The 27,764-nt window shown below is 43.8% G+C and overlaps 4 protein-coding genes across 4 annotated transcripts; 1 reads left to right on the forward strand and 3 right to left on the reverse strand.

Moving 5' to 3' along the window:
* Positions 1-1,618: 1,618 nt before the first annotated feature.
* LOC125353531 (olfactory receptor 2H2-like) lies at positions 1,619-2,560 on the reverse strand. Its single transcript, XM_048349229.1, has one exon. The coding sequence runs from the start codon at positions 2,558-2,560 to the stop codon at positions 1,619-1,621; it is 942 nt and encodes a 313-aa protein (XP_048205186.1).
* Positions 2,561-10,607: 8,047 nt separating this feature from the next.
* On the reverse strand, positions 10,608-11,622 carry LOC125352192 (olfactory receptor 2H1-like). The gene has a single exon (XM_048347322.1). The coding sequence runs from the start codon at positions 11,620-11,622 to the stop codon at positions 10,684-10,686; it is 939 nt and encodes a 312-aa protein (XP_048203279.1). The 3' UTR covers positions 10,608-10,683.
* Positions 11,623-18,327: 6,705 nt separating this feature from the next.
* On the reverse strand, positions 18,328-19,266 carry LOC125352193 (olfactory receptor 2H1). Its single transcript, XM_048347323.1, has one exon. The coding sequence runs from the start codon at positions 19,264-19,266 to the stop codon at positions 18,328-18,330; it is 939 nt and encodes a 312-aa protein (XP_048203280.1).
* Positions 19,267-26,472: 7,206 nt separating this feature from the next.
* Ubd (ubiquitin D) lies at positions 26,473-26,995 on the forward strand. The gene is given in 4 exon segments (XM_048349230.1): positions 26,473-26,502; positions 26,612-26,823; positions 26,825-26,955; positions 26,958-26,995. Coding segments are annotated over 4 exon segments (411 nt in total).
* Positions 26,996-27,764: the final 769 nt, after the last annotated feature.

The following is a 27,764-nucleotide window of genomic DNA, read 5'->3' on the forward strand; positions in this document are numbered from 1 at the left end:
AAAGATGGTACTTGAATGCTAATGTTTAATTAGCATGAAAAAAGAATATCTTTTCTGTAGGACTCTCACAGGGATTACATAATATGTGTTGATGGGTGTAAATTATATTATTATTATTTGGTCATGGGGCTTGAATTCAGGGCCTGCGTGCTGTCTTTGAGCTCTTTTGCTCAAGGTTACGCTCTATCCCTTTGAGCCATAGCTCCGATTCTGGTTTTCTGGTGGTTAGTTGGAGGTAAAGAGTCTCATGGACTTTCCTTCCCAGGCTGGCTTTGAACTACAATTCTCAGATCTCAGCCTCCTGAGTATCTAGAATTATAGGCGTGAGCCACCAGTGCTTGGCTCAATTCTTTATTTATTAGTCCTGGGGCTTGGACTTGTGGCCTGAGCACTGTCACTGGCTTCTTTTTGCTCAAGGCTTGCACTCTATCTTTTGAGCCACAGTGCCACTTCTGGCCTTTTCTGTTTATGTGGTGCTGAGGAATCGAACCCAGGGCTTCGTGCATGCTAGGCAAGCATTCTACCACTAAGCCACATTCCCAGATCCAATCAATTTGTTCATTATTTTAATAATTATTATCATTCCTTTTTTTTTGTTCCAGTCTTGGGGCTTGAACTGAGGGCCTGATGCTTTTATGCTAGCACTATCACTTAAGCCACAGCTCCACGTCCTCGTGTTTGGTGGTTCTAGATAAGAGTCCCCTGGACTTTTCTGACCAGTCTAGCTTCAAACTGCAATCCTAAGATCTCAGCCTCCTGAATAGCTAGGATTACAGGTGTGAGCTACCAGCACCTGGCCTACTTTACTTTGAGTAATACCTAGCATAACATAATCACTCTATAGAGACTTTATAATAGTAGTCACAATACCTCCCCGAGCTTCCATCAAGAGCTTGGCATGATAGTGCAATTTCATATTTGGCCAGCAGATGGCACAAAAGCCTGCCCTCTATAGTACATCTCTTCTAAATATGAAAATAGTTTCCTTTCTGAGCTGGCATTTTAAAGAGAGAATACAAGGACCAACGTTAATCTGCAACACTCTAGCTTAAAGCTGAAGGGTTCTGAGATACTTGATTATGGCATGAAAGTAGCATGATATGTTTGGGAATTGTCTGACCAAGAATTCATGAGACATAGATTTAGACACACTTTCCAATGCTGCGTGTTCAGGTTTTTAAATTTATTTGAGCTTTAGCTTCCCCTCTTTTTTTTTGGTTGACATTTGGTGGATAAAATAGAATGAGAATGCAAAACAGACACACAGATAAGTGGAAAGAAGCTCAAAATAAGGGAGGAATCAAAATTGGAATTGACAATTGAACACGACAAAGAATTAGAACTGGAAATGATAAAATTAGGAAGATGATTGTAGAGGTGGATTGATAAATAAAATAGAGAAAAGAGAATATTCCATGTGATTCTGGTGGTAATATTTCACATACAATACTGATCTCCCTCTTACATTTCCAGTTTCCAACACACACACAGACACACACACACACACACACACGTCATCTGTTGCTGTGGCATAATAGGTGTGAAGCAGAGAAGTCCAGATCTCGGCCTTCCTGATAAGGCATGCAGAATATCCCTAAGTTATAAGCCTACAAAGTGGCTACCGGTTCTGTCTGGGCTCCACTTCCTTCCCCAGCAATCTCCTGAATGCTTTCTTTACCTCTTTGTTCCTCAGGGTGTAGATGAGAGGGTTAAGACAAGGAGTGCCCACGGCATAGAAGAGACCGAAGAACTTGCCCCTCTCTTGGGCATAGGGGTTTTTGGGCTGCAGGTAGCCAGCAATGGCTGAGCTGTAGAAGAGGGTGACCACAATGAGGTGGGAGGAGCAGGTCCCGAAGGCTTTCCTCCGACCTTCTGCAGAGTTAATCCTCAGGACCGCCCGGGCGATGGCCCCATAAGAGACAAGGATGAGACTGAGAGGCACAACCAAGAGGAGGACACTGGCCACAGCCATCTGGATTTCATTGTAGGTGGTGTCCCCGCAGGAGAGCCTAATGAGAGCTGGCACCTCACAGACAAAATCGTCCACCTCATGGTGGGGACAGAAGGGCAGGCGGAGGGTGGGTGGCGTCTGGACCACGGATTCCACCAGCCCAATGGCCCAGGCCACAGCCGCCAGCTGCCGGCACAGGCGCGGGTGGACGATGGTGGCATAGTGGAGGGGTTGGCACACAGCCACATAGCGGTCAAAGGCCATCACCGCCAGGAGGATGCACTCGGAGGTCCCGAGGGACAGGAAGACGAAGAGCTGGACAGAGCACCCCAGGAAGCTGATGGTCTTCTTGGGACCCCAGAGGTTGACCAGCATCTGGGGGACAAAACTAGTGGTGAAGCAGAGGTCCAGGAAGGAGAGGTTGGAGAGGAAGAAGTACATGGGGGAGCGGAGCCTGGGGTCCAGCGAGGACAGCAGGATGATGAGGGTGTTGCCCATCAGAGTCAGGAGGTAGGAAAGCAGGACAACCACGAAGAGAATCTTTTCTAGGCGCGGGTGTTCTGAGAAGCCCAGAAGGAGGAAGCCCGCTGGAGAGCTTTGGTTGGCCATGGCCAGGTCCTGTCTAGCTAGAAAATGAGGCTATCAGACTACTATTGTTTCAATGTTGTATGTGTGAGTATGTGTGTGTGTGTGTGTGTGTGTGTGTGTGTGTGTGTGTGTGTGTGTGTGTGTGTGTGTGTTCTGATACTGGGTCTTAAACTGGGCCGGGACACTATCTCTTAGCTGTTTTTTCTTTTTACTCAAGGCTTGCACTCTACCCCTCAGCCACAGCTCTGCTCTCTGGCTTTTTGGTGGCTAGTGGAAAATGAGAGTCTCCAAGACTTTCCCTCCTGGGCTAGCTTTGAGGCAAGCACTCTTGCCACTAGGCCATATTCCCAGCCCTGGGCTAGCTTTCAACAGGAATCTTCAGATCTCAGTCTCCTGGGAAGCTAGGACTGCAGGCAAGAGCCACAGGTGCCCGGCTCAATGTGTCTTATAGAAAGTTCATACTTGTCAGGTGATGCCAGGAATGTATCTCCTTTACCTCGTGTCCCAGACTCTTTCCCAGGCACATAATCCGCAAGCCTCTTCTCTCCCCCTACTCCTTCTGGCTAGAAGTCCAGTAAGAGTGAGGACATCAAGAATGTGACAGACAGTAGATGGCACCTTGCCCTGGTCCCGCTGATTTCCTATTTGAGGTTAACAAAGAAAAGCTAATGACAAACATGGATTTATTAACTCATCATTCAGCAGAAATTTATTGGGTGTGCCATTCTGTTTATTATTATTTTGTGGTGCTGGGGACTGAACCCAGTGCCCTCTCACTGAGAAACATTCCCAGCCCTTCTGAGTACTTTTATGTTGTCTTATTCCTCATTTATTTGTTGGAGGAATTAGCCAAGTGATATATTTGGGGGCTAAATTTAGCTCCAGTGGTAGAATGTTTATCTAGCATGTGCTCTAGGTTGGATCCTTAGCATTGGAAAAATGCAAATGAATAAATTTTGAATGAGTTTTATAATTATGTATTATCCCTGTAGGCTTAATTATTTATTAGCTGGTGGAGTAGAATGGAATAAATGGCAATAAAAGTCTTTATTTGGCAATTCTTCATTTAGTTTACCAGAGACAGAATGTTTATCTATGGCAGAGATTTTTTCCATTTTCAGAGAAATGCTTCCTCTCCCCACCCCCAATAAAAAAGATCACTTCAGGGAATTTCCAATGTATGTCACTCAGCCAGTTGTCCTGGTTAGGGAAATTGGTCCACAAGGTGTCTTCAGGTACCAGAACCTTATAGGTGGGAGATGAGAATGACCGCATGTATGTTAAAATCCTTGGGCGAAAGATTTAGAGACCAGCATGAGGAAAATGCTTACCCAGTGATATTTTCATTTTTTTGAAGTCCTAGGATAAACTCAGGATATTAATTACGCTAGCACTCTACCTTCAAGCCACCGCAAGCCCAAGAGGCTAGAAGGACAAATTTGAGGAAGAATTTATGTGAGAAAACTTTCTAGAGAAGTGATTAGATTGTCTTTCTTTCTTTCTTTCTTTCTTGCTTTCTTTCTTTTTTTTTTTTTTTGGTAAAAGTGAGAAGTAGTGCCAGGAGCTAGTGACTCATGCCTGTAACCTTAGCTCCTCAGAAGGCTAAGATCTGAGGATTGTGGTTCAAAGCCAGCCTGGGCAGGAAGGTCTGTGAGACTCTTCACTTCACTCCCAGAAAACTGGAAGTGGAGCTTGTGGCTTAAAGTGGTAGAGTCTTGAGTGGAAAAAGCTCTGGGACAGCTTTTCTACTACTGTTCCTGCTAACCCCCCCAAATATATTTTTCTTTAATATGTAAAATATTGTATATTCACACACAATGTGAGGAAAGCAAATCTCTGCAGTATAAAGGATAATGGAGGCCATTCCTGGCACAGGGTCAAACAGTGAAAAAACATTTCAACATCTCTGAAGGTTCTGTGTACCTTCCCTGACGTCTCAATTTCTGGTCCTTGAAAATGGAATGGTGATTCTACTTTGTGTGTGTGTGTATGTGTGTGTATGTGTGTGTGTATGTGTGTGTGTGTGTGTGTGTGCATGCACCAGTACTAGGGCTTGAACTCAGAGCCTCATGCTTCTGCGCTTGGCTTTTTAGCTCAAGTCTGGTGCTCAAGTCTGAGTCACAGGTCTACTTCCAACTTTTTGCTGGTTAATTAGAGATAAAAGTCAAATGGACTTTCCTGCCCAGGCTTACTACGAACCTCGGTTCTCAGATCTCAGCCTCCTAAATAGCTAGTGATACAGGTGTGTGCCACCAGTGGGCTCGATTCTGAATTTTAAATTAATTATTATTTCTCCTTTCTTTCTTTTTTTGAGATGTTATTTCTCATGCCATAAAATTCACCCTTTGGATGTCTACGGTGCTTTTCAGCATATTCACCGATTTTTTAGCCAATATCATTTACCTTCAGAACATCTCATCTCTCCGAAGACATCCCCTTTGTGCTATACAATTATTTGATAAAACCTCAGAGGACAGTATTTCTTATTCACCCACCCACTATTATTGTAACCAATTCCCTGAATTTCTAACTGGGGCATTCTCTTGGCATTCTACTCCCTTCCCTTTTCTGCCTTATTGATGGATCGCTTTTAGATTAGGTTTCTTTAGTAACACTGCCTATTTTCTCTCTTTGGATCCCATTCATTTATTGTTTTTTTTTTGTTGACACAGTCATTTATTGGCTTACATATTTATTTTTGTTTATGGAGCCACAAGGTGCTAGCATTGTGCTTAGAAGCAGGGCCTGGATTGGGGCGGGGGTGGTTTCCTTGAAGGGGTCTATGATAATTAGTAGATAGTATTGCTATTCGTAGATTTTTTCTGAGTGCTTCTTATGGATGAGCCAATTACAGTCCTAATCACAGCCTGAACATCTGGGTCTTATTCCTCCAATATTTATCAACAGTCTCAGGCTAAGTAACATGTCTAATGTCATTTAGTCAATACATGCTAGCACTAAAATTCTAGAGCATCGATTTCAGCCCTGGGTGTTCTGAGAAACCCAGGAGGAAGCTCATGAGAGTTTTGGTTGAGGGTAGCCTGTTAATGTCTGGCTTAGAGAGGCGAGATTGTCAGACCAATGATGTAAGGTTTCTGATTAAAAACTCACCCTGCTCAATTCCAAATCCTGGGCTCCACTCTTTAGGATTTGTGGAAATTGGTATTTCTAGGAGAAGAGCAGATGTTTTACCATCACTTACCTGTGGTAAAAACTCTTGACTCATTTCCATTCTGTCCTTGGACATCAAGAAGAAAACTAGAACTGAAGAGGAATGGTCATCCTTGGGGGGGCAATTAGATGTCTGGCTATTACAAGGATTGTTAAGGTCACGTCAGGCACTGTGCTAAGCACATAAATATGAGCTGTGCTAGAGTCAGCTCATTCTATCATTTGGCTATTAAATTTTCAGGAATTTTAAGAGATAGCTATTAAACTATTGGTAGCTCGAATATAGGAGTAGAAATAGGCAAACACTACACATTAGGGCCCTGCCTAGCTGTAACCAAACATTTATTAGCATACTTCTGCTGACCCATGACAACTCTATGTATTATTATCTTCTTAATATGAAGAAGTTGAAGAAAAGATAGTTTAAATAACATGCTGAAGGCAATAGCAAGCACCAAAGTTGATCTGTGACCTTGGAAAATGGGCTCAGCTATTCACTCTCCACACACCACCTTATCTCTCTGTAGGTCAGAGATACCTCTACGATAGGAAGGCTTTGGGGTAGAGAGAGGAGCTAATCTCTATTTTAGTGGCCCTGGTGGTAGAAAGGCTGACCTAGTGTGGTGTGGAGGGAGGGAGATCCCCGAGAAAGAACTCATTAATTCTAAGGCCCTAGGGATAATTCATTATCCACTAATTGTAATGGAGCAGGAGAGCTTCTAGAAGGAATATGCCAGCGATTGTCATCACTAGGGCAAGTAAAAAGGTCATCTATTGGGAAGAACATGTCTGATTCACCCATGCAGGCTCATAATTTTAAAAGTTCTCAACTGCTTCCTTTTTCATTCCGCTTTCTCTGAGAAGCATTGTGCTGTAGTAACAGAATTATAATAGCCCGGAGTTGGTAGAGGACTTGGGACTTTTAACCTAACCCTTGTATGATGTAGTTGAGTCATTAAGATGTTTCTTTTGTTGCGGGGGGGCTCATAGGGGGGGTCACCCAGCCTAGGTTTATTTCACAGTTCACTCCTGTTTCTCACGGGTGTAAGTCTCTGAATGTATAGAATGCACATGTTTCGTAGTTGGGAGAACCCATGTATTGTTGGTTTCATTTGTGGAATAAGATTTATAGGGGTGGACAAAGTCAAGCAGGAGCTCCGAATCTATACTTCCTTCGTCATCATGAATGATAGTACAATCTAAAGGGAAATTTCAATCCAAACATTGATAGATGCCACCTTTTTAAGGATGCAGGAGTACTTATCTCTGAGCTGTTGTTGCTGGGGTCATTGGTCTAGGCCACTCTGTCCAGTTTCTATTCTGTGGAGAAGGGACTCTTGGTGGACTTGTCCTTCCTGGTCTGGTGACATTAATGGTTACCCCCTACACTCTCGGCCTCCCATGTTGCTTAGCATGTCAGGTGTATGCTACTGGGCCTGGCTGTGGTTGAGAGTCTTGTGATTTTTTTTCTGCCTAAGACTGGCCTTGAATTTTGAGCCTCCTATTGTCAGTCTTCAAGGTAGGCATATCTGAGTTATAATTACAGCCACTAGTCAGTTCCCAGCTTACCATGGCTAATTTGAAACTGTCAGTGTGTCCTTCCTGTAAACACCAAGTTGGAAGGGGATGTACAGCAATGCACTACATCAGACAATTTTTTTTTGTTATACAGATATGCCGTATAAATAACCACAAGAGCATAGCTAATAGTAAAATTCAGTAAAATAACTAGCAAGTGATGAGTTTACCTTCATTTTAATAACATACATTTGAAAAGGAACTTGTATGACTTACTTTTAAAATAACGGCAGTGTTTAATATCTGGTTTATAAAATTCCTGCAACTTGAACAATAAACTCCACAAAGAGATAGGCTCTGGCTCCAGGTACATCACTGGACAATCCACAAAACATCCCATTGGGCCACTACATCAATGACGCCATATTGATCAACCAGGATGATCTGGAAGAGCTATGATGTCGGGGGCATTGGTAAGATGAATGCACTTCAGGGGTGGAAGGTAAACTCTGTGAAGAAAGAAAGATTCAGGGTCCTGCTAGGTGCTGGTGACTCACGCCTGCAATGCTAGCTACTCAAGAGGCTGAGCTCTGAGGGCCATAGTTCAAAGCCAGTCCTGGCAAGAAAGTCGATGAGACTCTTATCTCCAATTAATCACCAGAAAGCCGGAAGTGTCACTGTGGTGCTAGCCTTGAGCTGAAGAGCTCAGGGATAGTGCCCAGGCCCAGAGTTCAAGCCCTAAGACCGCCCCCCCCCACCAAAAAAAAAAACAAATCAGGGTTCTCACATCTTTGAATCCAACAGACTCTGGGGTTACTGGAAGTATCAAAGGTGGAAAAAGATGTAGTGTGACACTTCTCATAAGCCTCTAAAGATATCTAGATGTCTTGGCCAAGGCTGTTGCTATCTGTTGTAAGAAAGTATACTTCATTAGGAAATGTTTCTGGCCCTTCCCTAGTCCTTATTAGAGACAGAGCTCCTGACTGTCAGACACTGTAGGCTAGGGCTGGGGATATGGCCTAGTGGCAAGAGAGCTTGCCTCGTATACATGAGGCCCTGGGTTCGATTCCCCAGCACCACATATACAGAAAACGGCCAGAAGTGGCCCTGTGGCTCAAGTGGCAGAGTGCTAGCCTTGAGCAAAAGGAAGCCAGGGACAGTGCTCAGGCCCTGAGTCCAAGGCCCAGGACTGGCAAAAAAAAAAAAAAAAAAAAAAAAAAAAGACACTGTAGGCTAGATATACCCATCAGGAAAAACATTGGTTCTGTCAGATCAATCAAGTGATAAAGTCAGATCGTCACAGCACCATCTATATTGCAAGACCAGATAGCAGAACGGGAGGGAAGAAACAAGGGGACTATGGAATGGCCCAGATTCCTATGCCTCAATACCTCTACACCAGTGGCTTATGGGGCGTGTTCCAGTTATCTATTCTCACGTTAAAAAAAAAAATCAATCTTAGTGGTTGAAACTGGTGACCTTGTCACTGTATCTCAGTGTTATTGGGCATGTGCAGCTGTTGCATTAAAAAGTCAGGAAAAGATAGACATTAACAAGCAGAGTTTTTTGTTTGTTATTCAAGCTACTTGTTTCTTCTTCTCAGGGATAACAGTCGTGGCCAGTTTCTTAATTCTTCTTTTGGCAATACTGTGTATTATACTGATGTAGGTCTAATCAGGAGACAGTGACCACAGGGTGATTAAAACAGGGTAAGTTTAATATAGAACATTGATAAGCTATGATGACAGAGTATATTTAACTCTATTGGATTTTGCTGGTATGAAGAGAACACACAAGAGCTGGGAATATGGCTTAGCGGCAAGAGGGCTTGCCTGGTATACATGAAGCCCTGGGTTCAATTCCCCAGCACCACATATATAGAAAAGGCCAGAAGTGGCGCTGTGGCTCAAGTGGTAGAGTGCTAGCTTTGAGCAAAAAGAAGCCAGGGACAGAGCTCAGGCCCTGAGTCCGAGCCCCAGGACTGGCAAAAACAAAACAAAACAAAACAAACAAAAAAACCCCAAAAAACAAAAAACAAAAAGCAAAAAGAGAGAGCACACAGCCTGGGAGCAAAATGCAATGACCTCTCAGGAACTGTGAATAGCCAATCTTGGTTTAGAAACAGCAATGGGTGTGGCTCAAGAAAAGTGTGAGACTTAGAAAATGAGAAAAAGTGCTTTCTATTTAAGTGACTCCCTTCAAGATGCTTGTTTAGTAGAAACCACTTCATCAGAAAGATAGAGGCCAACCTTCCAGATGTTTCTACTAAAGCCTCTACTGGTTTGATGACCAGACCAACACTAAATGAAGACTCACAGAGGGAAAAGACCCATCTCTACCTCAAGATGTCTCAGTCTTTCCAGAATAAGAGGTAAACACATCACCAACCACAATGTGTGCAGTAAAATACACATCCCCTGCCCACTCTTCTTGGCAAGGTAACTGTGGCTCACACCTGTAATCCTAGCTATCAGGAAGGTGATGATTACGGTTTGAAGCCAGTAAGGGGTAAGGGGGCAGGGGCCAGAAACTTCACGAGACTTTTAGCTCTAATTAACCAGCTTAAAAAAAAGAAAAAGAAAACAAAAAGACCCATCCTTTTCTATTATGAACACTGTAACTAGATCAGGTCTCGTCAGCACTGTCAAAGGCTGACACACAGGAATGCTAATTGCAATTCAATTCTTCCATCTCCTCTTCCAGCTGCTGTTCTGTGAAGTGGTACTGCGTCCTTCACTCCAGGTCTTTGTGCACATCAGGGCGGGTGTGCAGCTCTCCATGGAGTGACCTGACTGTGTCCCATCTCCTGTAGTTCTCCAGGCTTTGAACAACCTGGAGGCACGGCTCTCTCAGGGTACACACTGGCAATGTGGTGTTGGCAAAAACAGTCTGCCCGTCAACACTGGCTGCGGATGGCACAAATAATTTATCTGGGTTAACGGGCAGCCCGTTGTTTGTCCTTGCCTCTCTGAAGAGCCCAAAGGAGGCCTCCCAGCCATGTATGTGGCAGCCAGCAGCTACTGCAGCTGCAGCATTGGGAAGGGCCGTGGGGCGTGGCCAGGCTGTGGATGCAGAAGGAAACCTGGGCGAGCTCTCCCAAATTCACCTGGCAGGGGCTGGGGATATGGCCTAGTGGCAAGAGTGCTTGCCTTGTATGCATGAAGCTCTGGGTTTAATTCCCTAGCACTACATATATAGAAAACGGCCAGAAGTGGCACTATGGCTCAAGTGGCAGAGTGCTAGCCTTGAGCAAAAAGAAACCAGGGACAGTGCTCAGGCCCTGAGTCCAAGGCCCAGGACTGGCAAAAAACAACAACAACAAAAAAACCCACAAAAAAACCACACCAAAAAACAAAACCAAATTCACCAGGCACAGTGTGTCTTGGGGAGCTCAGCATTTTTACAAATCATGATGGAAGCTTTCTTCATTTAGAAGTCCACTAAATGATTCTCCTTCAGCTCTCTCTGGATTCTCCATCTTTCCCCAGCAATCTCCTGAACGCCCTCTTTACCTCTTTGTTCCTCAGGGTGTAGATGAGAGGGTTAAGACAAGGAGTGCCCACGGCATAGAAGAGACCGAAGAACTTGCCCCTCTCTTGGGCATAGGGATTTTTGGGCTGCAGGTAGACGGCAATGACTGAGCTGTAGAAGAGGGTGACCACAATGAGGTGGGAGGAGCAGGTCCCTAAAGCTTTTTTCCATGCTATAGCAGAGTTAATCCTCAGGACCGCCCGGGCGATGGCTCCATAAGAGACAAGGATGAGACTGAGAGGCACAACCAAGATGAACACACTGGCCACAGCCATCTGGATTTCATTGTAGGTGGTGTCCCCGCAGGAGAGCCTAATGAGAGCTGGCACCTCACAGACAAAATCATCCACCTCATGGTGGGGACAGAAGGGCAGGCGGAGGGTGGGTGGCGTCTGGACCACGGACTCCACCAGCCCAATGGCCCAGGCCACAGCCGCCAGCTGCCGGCACAGGCGCGGGTGGACGATGGTGGCATAGTGGAGGGGTTGGCACACAGCCACATAGCGGTCAAAGGCCATCACCGCCAGGAGGATGCACTCTGTGGTCCCAAGGGACAGGAAGATGAAGAGCTGGACAGAGCACCCCAGGAAGCTGATGGTCTTCTTGGGACCCCAGAGGTTGACCAACATCTGGGGGACACAGCTTGTGGTGAAGCAGAGGTCCAGGAAGGAGAGGTTGGAGAGGAAGAAGTACATGGGGGAGCGGAGCCTGGGGTCCAGCGAGGACAGCAGGATGATGAGGGTGTTGCCCATCAGAGTCAGGAGGTAGGAAAGCAGGACAACCACGAAGAGAATCTTTTCTAGGCGTGGGTGTTCTGAGAAGCCCAGAAGGAGGAAGCCCGCTGGAGAGCTTTGGTTGGCCATGGCCAGGTCCTGTCCAGGTAGACTGTGACTCAATGCAAGGTTCACCTTGGTGGACTGACAGGTGTAGCCAGGTGGATGTTTCTTTGCTGCCTCTGCTCTGTCAGGCACAGCGCCATCCCACAGCTCCTCCTCCTCTGCCTTTCCTGCTCAAGACTGTGCAGAAACAGCAAGGAAAGCAGGACAGTGGGGCCATGATGGAGTCTCCCTGATGCCTCTAACTTCCTGCTTGAGGGCAAAGAATACTGACATGAAACACTAGGTTATTAACAACTCCTCACCACTCCATTAACTTGAGCATCTATTCATTCTGAATATGTGATAGTTTTTACTATATCATTATGTCCATCTAAGAACATTTGGCAAATACATACTTTTGGTTGGCTTTTGCTGTCAAACATATCTATGCAGTGTTATTTTCTATTCTGGGACGCAGATTTTCTATAAATGTTGCTATTTTATCTGCTTTCTTCTTTTTCTTCTATTTTTTTTTTTTTTTGCCAGTCCTGGGCCTTGAACGCAGGGCCTGAGCACTGTCCCTGGCTTCTTTTTGCTCAAGGCTAGCACTCTACCACTTGAGCCACAGCGCCACTTCTGGCTCTTTCTATATATGTGGTGCTGAGGAATCGAACCCAGGGCTTCATGTATATAAGGTAAACACTCTTGCCACTAGGCCATATTCCCAGCACCTCTGATTTATTCTTATTTGTAACAGAACCAACTAGGCATGGGCTATATGTATTAATGAAGAATTCCCCCCCCCCCCCTCAGCCCTGCTGCGTGAAGGTACCTCAGTCACAAGGGAAATCAATTAGATACTTTTGTCTCTGCTTCATTTAAAAAATGTGAAGTTAAACATAAGGGTTCATTAAAGGAAAAGCTCTAACCTCCATATTATATATGATTTGGCAAATAAGGTGAAAATGCTGCCAATTGTTTTGTTCTACATCTTAAAATTTGAAAAACTAATATTTTAATAATTTCTTTGTGCTAAAATCCCATCAACAGTTATAAACACTGAGTTTGAATTGTAATGTTTAAGTAGAAATTAGAATTTGTTTAACACTGCTTGTATTGTCTTTACTTCTTCATTGTATTATTTAATTGTATTTACCTTTAAAATTTTTTTTATTAATTTTATTTATTTATTTTTGTTTATGTACTTCTAAGGAATTAAACCCAGGGCCTCATGCATGCTAGGCAAGCACTGTACCACTAAGCCACATCCCCAGCCCTGTATTTCATTTTTAATGTAAAAACTAAAAAATAAGAGAGAAAATTCCCAAGAGTAGTTTGAAGAATGTATTCCTCTTACTTATATTAACAAATTATTGATATTTGCCACTTTTTTCATGACATCTTTTCTTTGTATATGAAAGTGGGTTTATTTTAAGCTCCTGGAAAATGGTTAGCATATGTAATTCCACATCACATTTCTATGGAAACTCCTCTATACAAACCCACCATTGATTGAAATATGATTATAACTCCATTGATCCAGTCCACCCCAGGAAGGTCTGTGGTCTCTGGTAGCCTTCCCCTAGCCCCTGAGACAAGCAGCCTTCAGGTACAGGCTCAGGGCTTCTGGCCCCAGCAGGAGAAGGCCAGGGGCTACGGGAGTGTGGCCTCTGTGTACTCAGCAGACACTGGGGAACGCAGGGACCCAGCTGAGGCACCCAGCACTGTGAGCAAATGCACTACAGAGGATGTGTGGCTGAGAAAAGTGCGCAGCGAAGGAGGAATCTGGGTGGTGAGTTGAGCAACTGCAGGAGGTGCCATGGAGCGGTTGCTGTGTAAGACAGTGCTGGGACACAGACGGTGAGCTCCAAGGTAGGGTGGGGTGGATAGCCATCTTGGCAAGGAGAGGTAGGAACTGAGAGTTGTTTGAGCACAGACAGCTCTTAGGAATCTTGAGAGGACAAAGTGGCAAGCACGTTGGTTCTGTTGGCAGGAATGCCTGGGAGCTTAAGAGATGCACAAATCATTCTCCCATCTGGGTATCCAGCTTGTGTGAAAGTTATCCATTCTCCAAGAGCATAGCATAAACCTAATTTCATATACAAAGGAAAGATGTAGTAAAATGAGTGGCAAACATCAATAATTTATTAATATGAGTAAGAGGGATATGAGAATTCTCTAGACTTCAACAGAAGGCCTGGACACTGTCGGTTGGCTTTTTCACTCAAGGCTGAGCCATAGCTCTTCTTCTAGCTTTTTGGTGGCTAGTTAAAGATAAGAATCTTGTCAACTTTCCTCCGAGGCTGGCTTCAATTCATGATCCTCAGATCTGAGCTTTCTGAGCAGTTAGGATTGCAGGTGTGAGCGACCAGCGACTGGCTGATTGAAAACATTATTGAGGACATGTGGTGGTAGAAGAATAAACTTGGAACTTACTTGGAATAATGTCAGAATCCCCCCATCAGCTTGTTGCCACAGCTTCCCCAAGACCAGGAGCTTCTACTCAGCCTGAGCCTCCACTTGTTTCCCTCAAGGAAAACCCAACCAAATGATTAGGAAATTCTCACTTTTGCATTGATGAGATGTTACCACTCAGGTAAGGCAGGGTATATTTCCTTGGGCATTTTATGTGTGTTGTTGCTTCTTATCCCAACTTGAAGAGCTGGGTCCTATGAGCATCCTTTTCAAATCACACAAATGAAAGCACACAGGAGAGAGATAGCTTGGTCTTGTCGGTGAGCATCAAGGCTGGGGTGTGAATCAGATGGTCTGATGAAGAAGCCAGGCACCAGCCACATCCCTTGTCACTCTGCCCGGAGGCCGCGCTGCACTACCCAGCTCTTTCCCTCACTCCAGTTTGTTGCCTTCTTGTTTAATGGCACTGAAGGCAGAAGTGGAGACAGGATGAAATGATGGAGGAAGGAATCCCAGGATACCCATTCTATGGGGAGAAACAGCTCATCAGCTTTGTCTGGATTAGGAGCCCATGGCCCACAGACAATTAATGCTGCCCCTAAGAGTGCTTAAGAAAGGATGGGAGGATTGAGGAAACGTGCCTGTTGCTCCCAGAGGGAAGGACAAAGGTCACCCTGTGCTGCTCTGTGACCTTGGGGAATACAAGGACACTTTTGTCTCCTCATCTCCTTCCCCAGAGTCTCCTGTTCATAGTTATTTATTGCTAAGCCTCTAAGGTGCTTATTCCATCCCCTTTTACTTTTCCCTTTTGTATATAGACATATAAATTGCATAATGAATCCAGATGTTTTCATGTACAATTTATTGAAATTTGATAAATGCATGCTTTGAGGTCCTCACCTGTCTAGTGAAAATCCAGAGCTTTCCCATTTTTCCAGAAAGTTCTCCATGGCAATCTATGATTCTCTCCATGTTTGTTCTATGGAGGCATTGACTTGATTTCTGTCACTTTAGGTTGTTTTACTATTCTAACACTATGTAAAGATTGTTCCAGTACACAAGTACTCCTGCATTTGATTTCTTATGCTATGTACTACAAATTTCTGAGATGAATTTGTGTTGTTTTGTGTAGCAATGACATAGTTCTTTTTTAAACATTGGAGGATTTTGGTGTTTGAGTAAATATCATCATTTGTTCACCCAACCATGTGTTTATGGGTGTGTGTTTTACTGGTTTTTAAATATGCTTCTCAGTGTGTGTGTGTGTGTGTGTGTGTGTGTGTGTGTCTGTGTGTGTCTGTGTGTGTCTGTGTGTGTGTCCATGTTGGGATTGATACTTGAATTAAGACCCCAGATGCTGTGTCTTAGCTTTTAGACTCAAGGCTTGTGCTCTACCAATGAGTCACAGCTCCACTTCTGGCTTTTTTTCTGTTTAATTGTAGAAATGGAGATAAGAATCTCATGGATTTTCTTGTTAGAGCTGGGTTTCACCTTCAGATCTTAGCCTTCTGTGTAGCTAAGATTACAGGCTTGAACCACTGGCTTCCAGCAGTAAAATTGAACCTTTAAAACAATCCTATTACATTGTTCTTTAAAATGTTTTTTTTTAACAACTGTGAGAAATTCTTGCTAATGCTCATCCTAACATACAAATTATTGTCAGCCTCTTCCACCATCAGCCGTTTTCTTTATAGTCACTCTAGTGCAATTTGTAGCATTGTATTGGATGGCCTATTCTCAGTATCCAAAATAATGTTGTTTTATGTGTTTAATCACTTACAAATCTTCTTTGTTGAGGTGTCTTAAAATCTGTGTTGATTTTGGAAAATCATTTTAATGTTTTGAGAACAAGATCTTGTTATGCGGATTAAGCTGGCCTTAAACTTGTCATCTGCCTGGATACTGTCTGAACAGCTATCTGACAGTTTGACCCCTCAGAATAAGCATCTCACAGGTCCTTATTATTATATATTCACTTATTACTACATATTTTATACTATGTGAATTAAGTTTCTTCTTCTTCTTCTTCTTCTTCTTCTTCTTCTTCTTCTTCTTCTTCTTCTTCTTCTTCTTCTTCTTCTTCTCCTCCTCCTCCTCCTCCTCCTCTCCTCTTCCTTTTCCTCCCCCTCCTCCTCCCCCTCCATCTTCCTTTTCGACAGTCTCGGGGCTTGAACTCAGGGCCTGGGCATTGTCCCTGAGCTTCTTTTGCTCAAGACTAGCACTGTAACACTTGAGCCACAGTACCACCTCTGGCTTTTTCTATGTATGTGGTACTGAGGAATCAAACCCAGGGCTTCATTCATGCTAGGCAAGCACTCTACCACTAAACCCCATTCCCAGTCCTAAGTTTCTTTTTTTTTTGACAATCCTGGGCCTTGGACTCAGGGCCTGAGCACTGTCCCTGGCTTTTTTTTGCTCAAGGCTAGCACTCTGCCACTTGAGCCACAGCGCCCCTTCTGGCCGTTTTCTGTATACGTGGTGCTGGGGAATTGAACCTAGGGCTTCATGTATGGGAGGCAAGCTCTCTTGCCACTAGGCCATATCCCCAGCCCCGCTAAATTTCTTCTTAATTTCAATTTTGGATTAATGAAATTTCTCTTTCCTTTGGCTGTTACTTGAAGATAGAAAGAGAAAGGGAAACTAAAAGAGGGTTACTGTAAGGAAGGGCAATTGGTGCAAAGGACCTTGAGAAAGAAGGAAAGAAGATCTATCATAGTTCAAATGCTTCAGTTCCCTGATTTCCTGTGTTGAGATGCTCACCCTCAAGGTGATGGTGTTTGGAGGTGGGGCTTTGGAGTGGTGATTAGGTTCTGAGGGAACAGATCTTGTGACTGGCATTAGTACCTTTATAACAGAGACTATAGGGTGGGCATGATAAGGCATTCCTGTAATCTCAAGCACTTGGGAGGCTGAGGCATGAGGATCATATGAGCTAGGGTAGCTTGGGCCACATATGAGCCCTAGTTGAGAAGGGAGATGAGAGAGAGAGTGTGAGTAGACAGATAGAAGAGAGGGAAGGAGAGAGCACTAGCTCTTTTGGCTTGATCTTGGACTTCATAGCTTCTAGAACTGATAGAAATAGGTTTCTATAGGTTTTTTTTAAATTTATTTATGTTTCTTGTCAGTTGTGGGGCTTGAACTCAGGTCCTGGGTGCTGTTCCTGAGCATCTTTGTGATCAAGGCTAGTACTCTACCACTTCAGCTAAAGCACCATTTGTGGTTTTTGAGTGGTTTATTGGAGATAAGAGTCTCCTGGGGACTTTTCTGCCTGGGCTGGCTTCGAACTGCGATCTTCAGATCTCAGTTTCCTTAGTAGCTAGGATTATAGTCGTGATCCACTGGCGCCTGGTGGTTCCTGTTATTTTTAAGCTACCAAGTTTATGATAATTTGTTATAGCAGTACAAGTGGACTAAGGCAACAACAGTAGGAACCAGAAACTGAAGACAGAGTAATGCCAGGGACAGCCAGACACATGGATGAAAAGCAAGGCAAGACTAAAGCCAGGCTGATTTGGCCAGTGAGGATGCAATTAACCATCTAGGAAATCAGACAGTGTATTATTTACACAAGTTAAAAGGAAAAACAAAACAAAGATGCAGCTCCCTGAGTCCTTGTTCCACACATGAAAAGGAATGATACTTAACTAAAAGGGATCCCGCTACTGAAACAATGCTATGGAATACCCAGCGATGGGGAAGCAATTCTAAACTGCGGCTAAGAGTCAGTATATAAGGAAGCTGTTTCCTAAGTTATGGGGAAGAAAGCCTCATGCCCTATGAGAACCAGGAAGGGTGATCTGACAGCATCCTCCCAGGGGCTGCGAGGAGGAGAATGAGAGAGGGCCTCGAGGAAGATCCTAACCATGTTCTCATCTTCTCAGATTCCAGGGGCACAAAGGCACGCTTCCACCTCTCAGATTAGCTGTGGCTTAAACTCTTGCTCACATAGATGAGCATGACCCACATAGATATGTGCAGGATCTTCAATGGCATGTGGAATAGATGCCTGCAGACATGACAGCTGGAGAGAGACACCAGAAATGGGCATGGTAGAGAAAGGGAGTTCATAGAGGCAGTAGCAGTAAAAACAGGATGGAGGGGAGAGACAACACTTAGAAATGATAGATAGGGTAACATTTGAATCACAGAGGTTTTTAGGATAATACCTACTCTCTCTCTGTCTCTGTCTCTGTCTCTGTCTCTCTCTCTCTCTCTCACACACACACATCACACTGATCCACTCTAATGATTCTCAGGTGTGTCTTGGGGAACTCAACAGTTTTACAAATTATGATGGAACCCTTTTTCATTAGAAGCCCATTAAGTGATTCTCCTTTAGCTCTCTCTGGATTCTCCATCTTTCCCCAGCAATCTGCTGAATGCCCTCTTTACCTCCTTGTTCCTCAGGGTGTAGATGAGAGGGTTAAGTGTCGGAGTGCCCACAGCATAGAAGAGACCAAAGAACTTGCCCCTCTCTTGGGCATAGGGATTTTTGGGCTGCAAGTAGACAGCAATGACTGAGCTGTAGAAGATAGTAACGACCATGAGGTGGGAGGAGCAGGTCCTTAAAGCTTTTTTCCATGCTATAGCAGAGTTAATTCTCAGGACCGCCCGGGCAATGGCTCCATAAGAGACAAGGATGAGACTGACAGGTATAACCACAAAGATGACACTGGACACAGCCAACTGAATCTCATTAAAGGTGGTGTCCCCACAAGAGAGTCTAATTAGGGAAGGGACTTCACATAAAAAGTCATCTATCTGATGGTGGGGACAGAAGGGTAGGCGGAGGGTGGGTGGTGTCTGGACTAGGGATTGGACCAGACCCATAACCCAGGCCACAGCCGCCAGCTGCCGGCACAGGCGCGGGTGGACGATGGTGGCATAGTGGAGGGGTTGGCACACAGCCACATAGCGGTCAAAGGCCATCACCGTCAGGAGGATGCACTCTGTGGTCCCGAGGGACAGGAAGATGAAGAGCTGGACAGAGCACCCCAGGAAGCTGATGGTCTTCTTGGGACCCCAGAGGTTGATCAACATCTGGGGGACAAAACTAGTGGTGAAGCAGAGGTCCAGGAAGGAGAGGTTGGAGAGGAAGAAGTACATGGGGGAGCGGAGCCTGAGGTCCAGCGAGGACAGCAGGATGATGAGGGTGTTGCCCATCAGAGTCAGGAGGTAGGAAAGCAGGACAACCACGAAGAGAATCTTTTCTAGGCGTGGGTGTTCTGAGAAGCCCAGAAGGAGGAAGCCCGCTGGAGAGCTTTGGTTGACCATGGCCAGGTCCTGATCAGGTGGACTGTGACTCAATGCAAGGTTCACCTTGGTGGACTGACAGGTGCAGCCAGGTGGACGTTTCTTTGCTGCCTCTGCTCTGTCAGGCACAGCGCCATCCCACAGCTCCTCCTCCTCTGCCTTTCCTGCTCAAGACTGTGCAGAAAGAGCAAGGAAAGCAGGACAGTGGGGCCATGATGGAGTCTCCCCGATGCCTCTAACTTCCTGCTTGAGGGCAAAGAATACTGACATGAAACACTAGGTTATTAACAACTCCTCACCACTCCAATAACCTGAGCATTCTGAACATGTGATAGTTCTTACTATATCATTATGTCCATCTAGGAACATTTGGCAAATACATGCTTTTGGTTGGCTTTTGCTGTCAAACATAATTATATAGTATCATTTTCTATTTTGGGCTGTAGATTTCCTATTATTTTTCCTGTTATATCTGTTTTATTCTTTTTGTAAGGGAACCAACTGGAGGTAGACTATATGTGTTAAGGAAGAGATTTATGTTTCTATTGTGTGAAGTCACCTCATTCACAAGGGATATCAATTAAGTACTTTTGTCTCTTCTTCATTAAAAAATGAGAAACCAAGTGTAAGGGCTCAATAAAGGAAATGCATCAATGTTATATATTAACCTCAAAAATATGTATGTATATGTATATATGTACTATGATGCTGCCAACTGTTTTTTCTGGGTCTTAAAATTAAAAAATATTTTAATAATTCTGCTTCATGATAAGATTCTACCAGTAATTAAAAACACCAAGTTAGGACTGAAATATTTAAGTAGAATGTTTTTAGTACTGCCTTCATCGTATTTACTTATTCATTGTATTACTTCATTGTATTTACATTTTAATATAAAGACTGAAAACTACAGAAAATTGCCAAATGTAACCAAAAGAATTCTTGTATCCCTCTTACATTAATAAATTATTACTATTCGCCACTTTTTTCATGACATCTTTTCTTTGTATATGAAATTATGAATACCCAAAGCCCCAGGAGAGTGGCTAGCATAGGTAATTTCACATCACATTTCTATGGAAACTTCTCTATACAAACCCACCATTGATTGAAATATGATTGTAACTGTTGATCCAGTCCACCCCAGGAAGGTCTGTGGTCTCTGGTAGCCTTCCCCTAGCCCCTGAGACAAGCAGCCTTCAGGTACAGGCTCAGGGCTTCTGGCCCCAGCAGGAGAAGGCCAGGGGCTACGGGAGTGTGGCCTCTGTGTACTCAGCAGACACTGGGGAACGCAGGGACCCGGCTGACGCACCCAGCACTGTGAGCAAATGCACTACAGAGGATATGTGGCTGAGAAAAGTGAGCAGCGAAGGAGGAATCTGGGTGGTGAGTTGAGCAACTGCAGGAGGTGCCATGGAGCGGTTGCTGTGTAAGACAGTGCTGGGACACAGACGGTGAGCTCCAAGGTAGGGTGGGGTGGATAGCCATCTTGGCAAGGAGAGGTAGGAACTGAGAGTTGTTTGAGCACAGACAGCTCTTAGGAATCTTGAGAGGACAAAGTGGCAAGCACGTTGGTTCTGTTGGCAGGAATGCCTGGGGAGCTTATGAGATGCACATGGAATTTCCCATCAGGATGTTTGACTTGTGTGAAAAGTTATCGACCATTTTCCTGTTTGTCCAGACTCCCTCTTTTTTTTTTTTTTTTTTGTCTTTTTCTACCTTTCTCCCCTTATTATTACTTCTCCCCTAGAGGACGCACTGTCAACGTTGGGCACCTGTGGCTCACACCTGTGATTCTAGTTACTCAGGAGGCTGAGATGTGGGAATCACAGTTCACAGGCAGGGCTGACAACTGTGTGAGACTCTCATCACCAATTAATCACAAAAAAAGGGTGGAAATGGGGCTGTGGCTCAAGTGGTAGAATGTTAGCCTTGAACAAAGAAAATCTTAGAGATATCACCTAGACCCTAGTTCCAACCCTAGGAATAGCACACACATGCACAAACATACACATTCTCTCTCTCTCTCTCTCAAAATGATTATTGAAAGAAAAGATGATAATAAAAAGCATGTGTGGGTTCTATAGACTATTGTTTATTTTAATAAACACATTATTTTCCAGAAACTCTCTATTTAAGAGGAAAACAATTGTTACCCTAGAAGCTTTCTGGGTACCTTCCCTGATAATAGCACTGTTCCCTTTGAAAAATAAAATACTATCTTATGATTTTAAGTTAATCATTTCTTTTTACACTTCACAGATGCTGTATCTATTGTCTGTCTCCACAATTTCCCATTATGTTTTCTTCATCATAAATTATAGAATTTCCCACATTCTTATTCTTTTGACTACTTGTCTGACTTTATGTATCTTCCTTGGACTTTGTTCTCTTATTTTCTGTCTTTAATACTATGGCTATTTCTTTCATACCAGCAAAAGGTGAGGATCACTTTTCCTAATTCCTTAGTTTTTTTTTCCATTCCTAGGGCTTGAACTCAGGGTCTGAGCACTGTCCCTGGCTTCTTTTTGTTCAAGGCTAGCACTCTACCACTTGACCTACAGTGCCACTTCTGGTCTTTTACTGTTTATGTGGTGCTGAGGAATTGAATCCAGAGCTTCATGCATGCTAGGCAATCACTCTACCACTAAGCCACATTCCCAGAGCATATTCCTTATTCTTGTTTAATACATACATGCATATATTCATTCCTTTATTGATCACCAGAAAGCTGGACATGTCCTAGCTGCTGCAAGGTTCTGACATAAATTTTGCTCTGTACTTTCATAATAGTAAGCACCTCTTGTTTAACAGTTAACATCTGTTGAAAGTCTCCAATATGTCAGACACTATGCTAAGTAATTTCTTGGAATACCTGATTCTCACAACAACCTTGCAAGCTAGTTAATAAAATCCCTTCTTTATAGAAGATGGTAAATAACTTGCTGAAAATTAGCTAGTCAGTAAGTGCCAGCACCAGACCTTGAGTCCAAACATTATTATACAGTTGTTATTGTTAATATTATTCTTATTATTAATTTTGTGATATACTGGCACTTGAACAGAGAGCCTGGGCACTGTCTCTTGGCTTTTTCACTGGAGGCTGGTGCTCTATCACTTGAGCCATAGCTTTCCTTCTGGCTTTTTTTTTTTTTTTGGCCAGCCCTGGGACCTGGGCTCAGGGCCTGAGCACTGTCCCTAGCTTCTTTTTGCTCAAGGCTAACACTCTGCCACTTGAGCCACAGCGCCCCTTCTGGCCATTTTCTGTATATGTGGTGCTGGGGAATTGAACCCAGGGCCTCATGTATAGGAGGCAAGCACTCTTGCCACTAGGCCATATCCCCAGCCCCTCCTGCTGGCTTTTGATGGTTAGTTGAAGACAAGAGAGAGTCTCATTGATTTTTGTGCCTGGACTGGCTCTATTCAGGATCCTCAGATCTGAGCTTTCTGAGCAGTCAGGATTACAGGTGTGAGCCACCAGCAACTGGCTGACTGAAAACATTATTGAGGACATGTGGTGGTAGAAGAATAAACTTGGAACTTACTTGGAATAATGTCAGAATCCCCCCATCAGCTTGTTGCCACAGCTTCCCCAAGACCAGGAGCTTCTACTCAGCCTGAGCCTCCACTTGATTCCCACAAGGAAAACCCAGCCAAATGATTAGGAAATTCTCACTTTTGCAAATTGATGAGATGTTACCATTCAGGTAAGGCAGGGTATATTTCCTTGGGCATTTTATGTGTGTTGTTGCTTCTTATCCCAACTTGAAGAGCTGGGTCCTATGAGCATCCTTTTCAAATCACACAAATGAAAGCACACAGGAGAGAGATAGATTGGTCTTGTCAGTGAGCATCAAGGCTGGGGTGTGAATCAGATGGTCTGATGAAGAAGCCAGGCACCAGCCACATCCCTTGTCACTCTGCCCAGAGGCAGCGCTGCGCTACCCAGCTCTTTCCCTCACTCCAGTTTGTTGCCTTCTTGTTTAATGGCACTGAAGGCAGAAGTGGAGACAGGATGAAATGATGGAGGAAGGAATCCCAGGATACCCATTCTATGGGGAGAAACAGCTCATCAGTTTTGTCTGGATTAGGAGCCCATGGCCCACAGACAATTAATGCTGCCCCTAAGAGTGCTTAAGAAAGGATGGGAGGATTGAGGAAACATGCCTGTTGCTCCCAGAGGGAAGGACAAAGGTCACCCTGTGCTGCTCTGTGACCTTGGGGAATACAAGGACACTTTTGTCTCCTCATCTCCTTCCCCAGAGTCTCCTGTTCACAGTTATTTATTGCTAAGCCTCTAAGGTGCTTATTCCATCCCCTTTTACTTTTCCCTTTTGTATCTAGACATATAAATTGCATAATGAATCCAGATGTTTTCATGTACAGTTTATTGAAATTTGACAAATGCATACTGTGAGGCCCTCACCTGTCTAGTGAAAATCCAGAGCTTTCCCATTTATCCAGAAAGTTCTCCATGGCAATCTATGATTCTCTCCATGTTTGTTCTATGGAGGTACTGACTTGATTTCTGTCACTTTAGGTTGTTTTACTGTTCTTACACGATGTAAAGATTGTTCCAGTACACAAGTACTCCTGCATTTGATTTCTTATGCTATGTACTACAAATTTCTGAGATGAATTTGTGTTGTTTTGTGTAGCAATGACATAGTTCTTTTTTTTTTAATATTGGAGGGTTATTTTGTTGTTTGAGTAAATATTATCATTTGTTCACCCATTCATCTGTTTATGGGTGTTTCACTAGTTTTAAAATATGCTTCTCAGTGTGTGTGTGTGTGTGTGTGTGTGTGTGTGTGTGTGTGTGTGTATGCCCATGTTGGGATTGATACTTGAATTAAGACCCCAGATGCTATGTCTTAGCTTTTAGATTCAAGGCTTGTGCTCTACCAATGAGTCACAGCTCCACTTCTGGCTTTTTTTTTTTTTTTTTTTTTTTTACTGTCTCATTGTAGAAATGGAGATAAGAATCTCATGGACTTTCCTGCTAGAGCTGGGTTTCAGCTTCAGATCTTAGCCTTCTGTGTAGCTAGGATTACAGGCTTGAACCACTGGCTCCCAGCAGTAAATTTGGAACTTTAAAGAAATTCTACTAAATTGTTCTCTAAGGTTTTTTGTTGTTGTTTTTTGTTTTAGCAATTCGGAGAAATCCTTGGCAATGCCTTTCCTAGCATTCTACATTCTTGTCAGCCTCTTCTACCATCAGCTGTTTTCTTTATAGCCACTCTAGTGGAATTTTAAACATTGTGTTGGGTTGGCATATTCTCTATATCCAAAATAATATCTTTTCATGAGCTTAATCACTTATAAATCTTTAGTGACATGTCTTCAAATCTTCATTGATTAAATATTTAAAAATGTTTAGAGAGCAAGATCTTCTTATGCAGCCCAGGGTAGGGCCTTAAAATTGTGATTTTCCTGGATAATGTCTAAACAACTGTCATTTTAACACTCCAGATTAACCATCTCACAGGTTTTTAAAAACTATATTTATTGTTATATATTTTATACTATTGTGAGTTGAGTTGCTTTATTTCAATTTTGTATTCTTTAATGCTAGTGTAAAAATAAATATGCAAAGTAGAGTGCTTCTTGTCATATTCATATGACATGGGGAAAACACTCCGGCCACCAATGCCTGCTCCAAGAACTGTCCTGGACACTATGGAAGCTTCTGTGACTTTAAGATCAATTTCCCCATTATCATCACCCACATAATGCCATGGTAGTAATGAACTTTCTTTCAAAACAACTTACATACTTTTTTCCCCTCCCCCAAAGACTTGAAACTTCTTTGTTCTTTGTATGTGTCCAAATTGTCCTTCTAGTCTGCATGTATTCCCAAGGAGAATCTTCTGCTGGTGATTTTGCTTTATATTCTCTTTAGGTAGCTCCCTAAAGTGGTTTCAGTTTGACATATCAGCTCATGAGGACAATACACGTTGGTACATGCCACCCCTTCCATTGCGGTCTCTCCCACACGCTGCCTTCTCCAGGTGGGTTTCATGCATTCTGTTCAAACAGCGTGAACAGGCGGCACATAACCACATCACTCCACAGCAATGCTGGCTGACCCTCCTAGGGCCCCTGCTCTTGGGAAGGCCTGTCATCAAGGGAATGCTCCTAAAAGCAGCAGGTACACAGCATCACTCTACCATGTAACGTATAAGACAGTGGGATAATAAAAAAGGAAATTAAAGCACAGAAGTTATGTGTCTTAACCAGGTTTTCCTCCTAGCCTACTCACAGAGGGCATTTGATTTATATTACTTTTGGAAGCGATACTAGGGTTTGCACTCAAAGCCTGGGCCTGTGAGGGGAGCAGTCTAACACTTGAGCCAGGCTCATCTAACATTTTTTGCTTTACTCGTTTTTGAGATAAAGTCTTGTATTCTTCCCTGGGTAGCTCAGATTATGATCCTTATCTTTGCCTTTCCTGCCATAGCAGTAATAATAAGGGTGTACTAACACACTTATCCACCCCCCCCCCTTTTTTGGTGCCAGTCCTGAGGCTTGAACTCAGGGTCTGGGCACTGTCCTTTTTGCTCAAGGCTAGTGCTCTGTTACATGGGCCACAGCTCCACTTCCAGCTTTTGGGGTAGTAAACTGGAGATAAGTGTCTCATGAGCTTTCTGTCTGGGATGGCTTTCAACCGTGATCCTCAGATTTCAGCCTCCTGAGTAGTTAGTCCCATAAGTGAGTCACTAGGAAGACACCTTTTTTTTGTTGTTGTTTTGTTTTCTGTTGAGATGGGGTCTTAGGAGCTTTATACCCAGGCTTGCCTTGAGTCATGATTCTCCTATCTCTGCCTCCCAAGAAGCTAGAAATAAGTAGCTAGAAATAAGGAGATAGACTTGTTTCTGGTAGTCAAGTAATGAGGGGCAGGGATGAACCACGATGCCTTAGAGGACATGGGAATATCCTTCATGGCTGCCAGGTCGTGGAAATTCACTCTAATCATCATTTTCAGAATCTAGCCTGAATCTTTTGATGGTTTGTCAATGGCTTTGCTTTTGACACAACTTACCTGGGAGGGAAAGGTGGAAAGTTTTCAATTGTATTTGAAATGGATGAGGATAGGTCCAAAGAAATGACTAATAGTTTTGTCTGTGTTATAACTTGGGAATTCCAAAAACAAGAACTTCCAAGAGAGGGAGGGACATATTATTGGAGAAGAGCTGGGGAACCAGAGGCAGAGGGCGAGTTGGGATGATGACGGTGGGGGAGGTGGTGGCAGAAGGGGTAAAGCATGGCTGGCAGGCATTCTAGGAAATTGTCTTGGCTTCCTTTGCCCAGGTGGGTGTATATTCTGAGAAGTAGTAACACTCTTTGATGCCAGTCCAGATGTTAGTGTGAAGGTCATAATAAGAACAGGGTTACGGTACAGGAGCAGATTCTTTGGCTGGAAGCCCAGATCCTGCAGTCTTAGAAAAGTCCATCATCTCAGGGCTTTGACAAGGAGACTGGCGTTCACCTCACCCTGAAGGTGGTAAAGCCCAGTGGGGAGGAGATGCCCTTGTTTCTGGTGGAATTTAGTGATAAGGGAGCATTTCTGGGTGTGAAGATCCAGTACAACCCGAGTGGAAAAGATGATGCAAGCTGTGATTAGCATGAACCCTGACACCCCGATTGTGACTTTTAATGCAAAGAGGCTGGAAGATGGGAAGATCATGGTAGACTGGCATCAGACTACAGCAGATTGCTCTTTCTGGCAAGGTATTGCATGGAGGGTTGACTTCCCTGGGGATGGAGTGGTCTAATTTCCTTTTAGCTCTGACCAAAATTAATAAGAATGAAATAGGGTAAAATTTGGTATGGGTATCATGAAGAATTTCAATTCTGCAGCCTTTTTCCCTCCTTCCCTCCCTCCTGAGGTTACTGGGTTTGAACTCAGAGCCTCACACTTTCTCTTAGATTTTTTTTCCCCCTCAAGGCTAATGTTCTACCACTTGAGCCACACCTCCTCTTCCAGAATTTTGCTGGTTAATTGTAGATCAGAGTCTCACCGGCTTTCTGTCCAGGCTTGCTTTGAACTATGATCCTCACTCAGATCTTAGCTTCCTGAGAAGCTAGGATTACAGATGTGAACCATCTGTGGTGCCCAGCCCTTGTTTCCAACATAGTTGACAAAGTCACAGGATTGTTTATATTACTGAAAAAACAAACACCCTCTTCTCCATTCCCAACACAAACAAACCTTGAGGTTTGAGACCAATGTAATCTCGACTCATAGTTTAGACCAGACTGGCCTCAAATCAAGATCTTTCATCAGGCACTGGTGGCTCACATCTGTAATCCTAGCTACTTAGCAGGCTGAGATTCTGAGGATCCCAGTTCAAAGCTAGCTCAGGCAGGAAAGTCGATGAGACTCTTATCTTCAATTAAATCACCAAAAAAAAAAAAAAGCTGGAAGTGGCACTGTGGATCAAAGTGTTAGACCATGAGTCTTGATCCCAAAAGCTCAAGGATAGTGCCCAGACCCTGAGTTGAAGCTGCAGGACTGG

The sequence above is a fragment of the Perognathus longimembris genome, chromosome 6 (genome assembly GCF_023159225.1).
Source record: "Perognathus longimembris pacificus isolate PPM17 chromosome 6, ASM2315922v1, whole genome shotgun sequence".
Classification (NCBI taxonomy): Eukaryota; Metazoa; Chordata; class Mammalia; order Rodentia; family Heteromyidae; genus Perognathus; species Perognathus longimembris.

Coding starts and splice junctions, on each gene's coding strand:
- LOC125352192 (XM_048347322.1), bottom strand. CDS start 11,622: ATGGCCAACCAAAGCTCTCCAGCGGGCTTCCTCCTTCTGGGCTTCTCA.
- LOC125352193 (XM_048347323.1), bottom strand. CDS start 19,266: ATGGTCAACCAAAGCTCTCCAGCGGGCTTCCTCCTTCTGGGCTTCTCA.
- LOC125353531 (XM_048349229.1), bottom strand. CDS start 2,560: ATGGCCAACCAAAGCTCTCCAGCGGGCTTCCTCCTTCTGGGCTTCTCA.